Source organism: Impatiens glandulifera, chromosome 5 (assembly GCF_907164915.1).
Source record: "Impatiens glandulifera chromosome 5, dImpGla2.1, whole genome shotgun sequence".
NCBI lineage: Eukaryota > Viridiplantae > Streptophyta > Magnoliopsida > Ericales > Balsaminaceae > Impatiens > Impatiens glandulifera.
In genome coordinates this window covers 41,527,931-41,534,137 of record NC_061866.1, presented here as the reverse complement: position 1 = coordinate 41,534,137, position 6,207 = coordinate 41,527,931, and the positions used below count along the sequence as shown (strand labels likewise).

Genomic DNA, 6,207 nt, shown 5'->3' with positions numbered 1-6,207 from the left:
GCAAGTTGAGTGACTAACATTCTCATCAAAGTTCTTCCTAAGTCGATTTGAGGAAGTACATGGTAAGTTGGTCATTCTCAATATCTATTACCCAACTTGAGGGGATTGTTGAATTATTTCTTCATCTTCCTTGAATTGGTGCAATTTTATTTGTACTAAACATATTGTTTTGTTTACACTCAACATGTTAAATGTTATCGATCGTTATCTTACCACACTCAATGTCCTTTAAATATCTAGATTTTTCATATAAACAACAACTCATTATCTAAATAATATTTTCCCTCTCTTAAAAGATATTTCAACAAATATGTCCAAAATGTCTATAAATATTATTTTATTTTAAAACGTGACAAATTAATTAGAAAGACGAAAATTAGTGCGTTATAATAAAATGACTAATATTTTATTCATTTGAAAAAAAAGCCATAAATAACTAAAATTTTAATAATTCAATATTTGTGCAGCAAAATTGGAGTCTCGTGGATGAAAATCAAGCATCAAAGAAAATTGAGCATATATGAAAAAGGAAAAAATTAATTAAAAAAGAAAATTAGTATAATGATTTAAAAAATATGTTATATATATATATATATAGGTGATCTGGTTCTCAAAGTTTGAACAAGTATTAAAATAAAATTAAAAAACTTCACTCTCTTTTTCGTTAATATTTGTAAAATTACTAAATTTATTAATTAAAATATTATTTACTTTAAATTATTTATTTATTTTATAATTATATAATAATAACTTTTTTAAGTATCTTTATTAAACAAAATACTCGTTTCTCAAAATCATCGCAAACTATTTTTTTTTTTTTTAAATAACTAGATTATCACATTAACCTAAATCCAAAAAAATTTGTATTGTACACCTTTAAAGTTTTAAATCTAAGTGTTATATATATATATATATATATATATATATATATATATATATAATATTAGGATGGAGTTGTTAAAATATATTATTCTTTCACATATATACTAAACAAATTGAAAAAAAATAAAAGAGTGAACATAAACTTTCTTAAATATATTATAATAGAAATTAGGATTTGGATCTGAATTTGACAATAAGGGTTCCTTAATATACTATTATAGTCCTCAACTTATCTAAACACTTACAATTGAATCCTTCCTCTTTTAAATTAAATAATCCATCCTCAATCTTTCTTGTTTCAATCTTTAACATACAATAGTATAGACACCGACCATATTAATAATTTATTTCTTTAGTGTAAAAAAAACAAATAAATAGTTGGCATCAAATTATTTAGTTGATTGCTACATATTAAAAATAAAATAAAAAATTAAATGATGTGGCCGACTGAATATAAGAATGTTTGGATCTAATTCTGAATATGAATAGAAAGATAGTTCCCCGACAATATAAATTTAACTTAAATCAAACAGGCACTTAATATTTGCTTTCCCTCTCTGCCCTTCTGTCTATGAGTGGATTTATGAAAACGAACCAGGGTAATTTCAGTCAGAGATCTAAAACCTCCTTTTCTCTCTCATCCCATTCTACTTATCTCTCCAACTTCACACTTATTATTGACACAATTCCACTCTCTCTCTAAATCCACACCTATATTCATGCGCGATTGTTGATGTTCTTGCCGACGCTCCGTTCAATAACTGTTTTCAATCCGGATCTGGTTGGATCGATTGTAAGTTACTATCATTTGCTTTGATCTAGTTCAGAATGTCATCTAATTTGATTGATTCAGTTTATAATGTGTATGAATCCTAATTGTGATGTACGAAGCTTCATTGTCATTGTTTATCCTTTATTTGCTTTCTGTTAAGTTAATTTAGTTGTCGGTGGTCAATTCTTACGAAGTATCGCATTATTTGATTAGTAACGTAACGGAAGTATCGCATTATGTTATCTCAATTGTGGAAACTTTTGGCACTTTTAGTTAAAAAGGATCTATGAGTTTATTATCACGTCGTCGGATGCTTTAAATGCTGTTTTTATGGAAAAAATAAATTGGATCTGACTTATTTGAACATATTTGGAAGTATTTTCAGACGATTTGATTCTCTGTATTATAAATTAAAGCTTCTATAATGATCAAACTTATGTCTAGTTCTTTAAGTTGAATTAGAAGTTAGTTATAGTTACTCATTAGATAGATAGATAGATCTATTTGACTTGGAAGGAAATCTTTTGTATTGCTTTTTTTTTGTTATTATTTACTGTGGATTAAATGATCTTTATCAGTGTTTCTTGCTTCTTAATGCTGATTGTTGGGAATCTGAAGGAATTTTGTTGATTATTTTATAGAGTTGGAGAAGATTAATAGGCTGGTCAAAGAGTTATAGCTGGTTTTTCTCGTTATGAGATTCTATTTGTAGAAGGTAGAAACTGATATTGAAGTTCATTGATAGCGTGAACAAACTGAACCACGTATGATGATGAGGGGAAGATCGGATGAATCGCAAAAGAAGCGTTTGGTGGCTTCTGTTTGTGTTGTAGGAGCCTTTTTTATTTTTCTGTACTTTTATTTTGGCTCTGTAAACAATGGTGAGTCAGCACTGGAGTTTGGGAGTCGATCTTTGAGGAAACTTGGCTCATCTTTGGGTGGAGATGAAGAAACTGAAATTAGCTCCTCAACAAAGCTTGGGCTTGATGAAGAAGATGATTCAACCCTTCCAAAGAGCTTCCCTGTAAGTTTTTTGTGAGAGTAACCAAAAAGGGGGAAAAGTAGTGGAAATTGTTTGTCAAATTCTCTGATTTGCTAATGTTAGTGTTTCTTTTCAATATTCTGAAGGTGTGTGATGATAGGCATTCAGAGTTAATTCCATGCTTAGACAGACATCTCATATACCAATTGAGATTGAAGCTGGATCTTTCACTGATGGAGCACTATGAAAGGCATTGTCCTCCTGCAGAAAGACGATTCAACTGTTTGATACCTCCCCCACAAGGATACAAGGTCGGTTGATTTCAGATAGGCAGACTAAACACTTTAGAAGGGTCAATATCGATCTCATACTTATAGTTTACTTTTTTCTTGTGATGATTGTTTCAGGTCCCTATTAAATGGCCAACAAGTAGAGATGAAGTCTGGAAAGCTAATATACCACATACTCACCTTGCTAAGGAGAAGTCTGACCAAAACTGGATGGTCGTGAAAGGTGAAAAGATTGTATTTCCTGGTGGAGGCACTCATTTTCACTATGGAGCTGACAAGTACATTGCTTCAATGGCAAATGTAAGGCCTTGTTTAATCTTGGATTATTTTTAAATAATCTTGTTTCATGCAGGTTATCGAGAAAATCTGCGTATTTGGGTTAAAAAACGTTAGGGGAATAAATATGCAATGAAAAAATGTAACATTTTTTTTCTTTTCTAAATGGAACGTATTTTTAAAACAGTATTTTTTTTTCCAAATAACTGGAATTGTTTCCAAATAACCAACCCAACATTAAACAAGCTCCAAATATGATGTACCTTATATTGAATTTGTGTGATGATGGTTTTTCTAAATGGCAGATGCTAAACTTTTCGGAGAATATTTTGAACAACGAAGGAAGAATAAGAACAGTTCTTGATGTTGGGTGCGGTGTTGCTAGTTTTGGTGGCTATCTTCTTTCATCAAACATCATAACAATGTCCCTTGCACCAAATGATGTGCATCAAAATCAGATCCAGTTTGCCTTGGAAAGAGGAATTCCAGCGTATCTAGGGGTTCTAGGAACAAAGAGGCTTCCATACCCTAGCAGGTCATTCGAACTTGCTCACTGTTCCCGCTGTAGAATTGATTGGCTTCAAAGGGATGGGATCCTCCTCCTCGAACTGGATAGAGTACTTCGTCCTGGAGGCTACTTTGCATATTCATCTCCGGAGGCATATGCACAGGATGAAGAAGATCTCAAGATTTGGAGAGAGATGAGTGCGCTTTTGGAACGCATGTGCTGGAAAATTGCTTCGAAAAGGGATCAAACTGTCATTTGGATTAAACCTTTGACAAATGATTGTTACTTTAATAGGGAACCTGGCACTAAACCTCCTCTTTGTAGCACTGAAAATGATCCAGATGCTGTCGCTGGTGTGCTGATGGAATCTTGCATCACCACTTATTCTGACCGTACTTTCCAAATCCTTCACTTTCAATTTAACTTTGGCGGTTTTACAATGGGATAAACAACTTATGTGGTGATTTCCTTTTTATTTTTGTTTACCAGATGATCATAGAACTGGAGGTAGTGGGCTTGCTCCTTGGCCCGCTCGATTAACTTCACCTTCTCCACGTCTTGCTGATTTGGGATATTCCAATGACATGTTTGAAAAGGATGTGGTAAGTTGATTTACTAGTTTTGTTTTGCACTTTTGGTGAATGTAAATGGTAAAGAATTTGAGGTAATCTGCAGGGAATTTGGAGAAGGAGAGTTGATCAATATTGGAACCTTTTGAGTCCGAAAATAGAGTCAAATAGCTTGAGGAACTTAATGGACATGAAGGCAAATCTGGGATCATTTGCAGCTGCATTAAAGGATAAGGATGTGTGGGTGATGAATGTCGTCCCTGAAGACGGACCTAACACACTTAAAATCGTCTACGACAGAGGCCTGATTGGTTCTGTTCATAACTGGTAATATACAATCGTTGGTAAATTCAATAAAGAAAAGTTACCAAAAATCTTATTCTTTTTTAATACGTGTTTGTAGGTGTGAGGCTTACTCGACATACCCTAGAACATACGACCTTCTCCACGCCTGGACTATTTTATCGGACATAATGAAGAAAGGATGTAGCGGGGAAGACCTTCTAATTGAGATGGATCGAATCCTAAGGCCAACAGGTTTCATCATCATACGAGACAAACAGCCGGTTATAGAATTTGTGAAGAAGCATCTGGCAGCAATGCATTGGGAATCTGTGGCCACAGCAGATTCCGACGATGATAGCGATGAAACCGTGTTGATTATTCAAAAGAAGCTATGGCTAACCAGCAGTAGCTTGAAGGATTCCGAGTAATAATCAAACCCGAAAAAGGGTAAACATGCACTTATATCGTCATGGTTTTCACTTTGTGTACCATTAATTTGTTATTGTTTTTATTTTATTTATGTCGGATAATTAAAGTTGATACAGATATTATTCCATTTTTTGAGGGGGCGAGATTTCCATATTTGGATCTTGTGGATAGACATTTTAGTGAATGTTATTGTATAAGAAGAATATGCTTATTAAGTTTAAATGAGATTATTTGTAATTTTAAGTAGACATGTTATTATATTGTGAGATGGCAAAAAGGTTTAGGTGTGATCAACCCAACCTGACATACTTTATTTGCTGTAATCATTCTTCTAAATTGATATATTATGACCTAATATAGGGTTTTGAGTATAAATTAATTCGATTGACGACAAGAGAACTCACTCTCAAATACTTTAGATGCATAAATGTTTCGAATTATTTTACTACCATTTTATTTGTCGAGTTATCTTGATTTAGTTCGATTGTTGATAATTTGATTCATAAATAACTTGTCAAATTCATTAAAAAAAAAATTATGGTCAGTGAGAAGTTTCTTTCTAAGGGGCGGTTCTATTGTCTCACACATGCAATCCTTCTATATGTCCTACACTACACAATATGGATATGGAGCCTACGTTAATTATAAAATGAACTAAATTTTTAAGCTCGTGAGACAGTAGATCTGTTCCCTATTCCAAGTGATCGATTTCTTTGCATTTCATTGTAATTCAATATACCCTAGAATTGAGTTCTTTTAGTCCAAATTATTTTGAAACCCTTGTTGATTTCTAACATTTAAGTATGTGTTCAACTTTGTCGTTTTGAGGTTTTTAGTAGGCATTGATAGTAAAAAAAAATATATAATAACATCATTAAGATGTAATTCATGCACCATTTTCATTATTTTCGTTGACAGTCTTAAAACCTTAACTTTTTTTTTAGCAAATGTCCTCTTTGTATGTAAAATATGACTGGAACGAGTTTCTTTTCCTACTTTCCATATATGTAATGATTTGATTTGAATAAATCTATTTTTTTTAGGGTATTTATCACATTAGATTTTTTCTTATTATGTAAACCCGAAAAAAAGATATAAACATGCTTTTTCTTAGTTATAAAATATTTAAAATGATATATTCATTTAATTTCTAAATCATGTCAATCTATGCATTATATGCACAAAATACATAAAAAAATGTAATATTGCCTACT

The 6,207-nt window shown here is 32.1% G+C and overlaps 1 protein-coding gene across 2 annotated transcripts; it reads left to right on the top strand.

The window, feature by feature from the left end:
* Positions 1-1,508: 1,508 nt before the first annotated feature.
* Positions 1,509-5,241, top strand: LOC124937668 (probable methyltransferase PMT3). 2 transcript variants are annotated; one of them, XM_047477968.1, is made up of 8 exons: positions 1,509-1,675; positions 2,296-2,678; positions 2,783-2,947; positions 3,044-3,226; positions 3,508-4,102; positions 4,200-4,312; positions 4,386-4,606; positions 4,683-5,241. In XM_047477968.1, exons 2-8 carry the CDS (start codon positions 2,421-2,423, stop codon positions 4,990-4,992), a joined length of 1,845 nt encoding a protein of 614 aa, XP_047333924.1. In that variant the 5' UTR covers positions 1,509-1,675; positions 2,296-2,420; the 3' UTR covers positions 4,993-5,241. The 2 variants fall into 2 exon arrangements, with proteins under 2 accessions (XP_047333924.1, XP_047333923.1); XM_047477967.1 differs by lacking the exon at positions 1,509-1,675 and having other exon boundaries at positions 2,258-2,678.
* Positions 5,242-6,207: the final 966 nt, after the last annotated feature.

Bases quoted from the DNA above. Each gene is read 5' to 3' on its own strand.
- LOC124937668 (XM_047477968.1), top strand. From the start codon at position 2,421: ATGATGATGAGGGGAAGATCGGATGAATCGCAAAAGAAGCGTTTGGTG. The intron at 3,227-3,507 runs GTAAGGCCTTGT...TCTAAATGGCAG, and splicing joins ACATTGCTTCAATGGCAAAT to ATGCTAAACTTTTCGGAGAA. The intron at 4,103-4,199 runs GTACTTTCCAAA...TTTGTTTACCAG, and splicing joins CATCACCACTTATTCTGACC to ATGATCATAGAACTGGAGGT.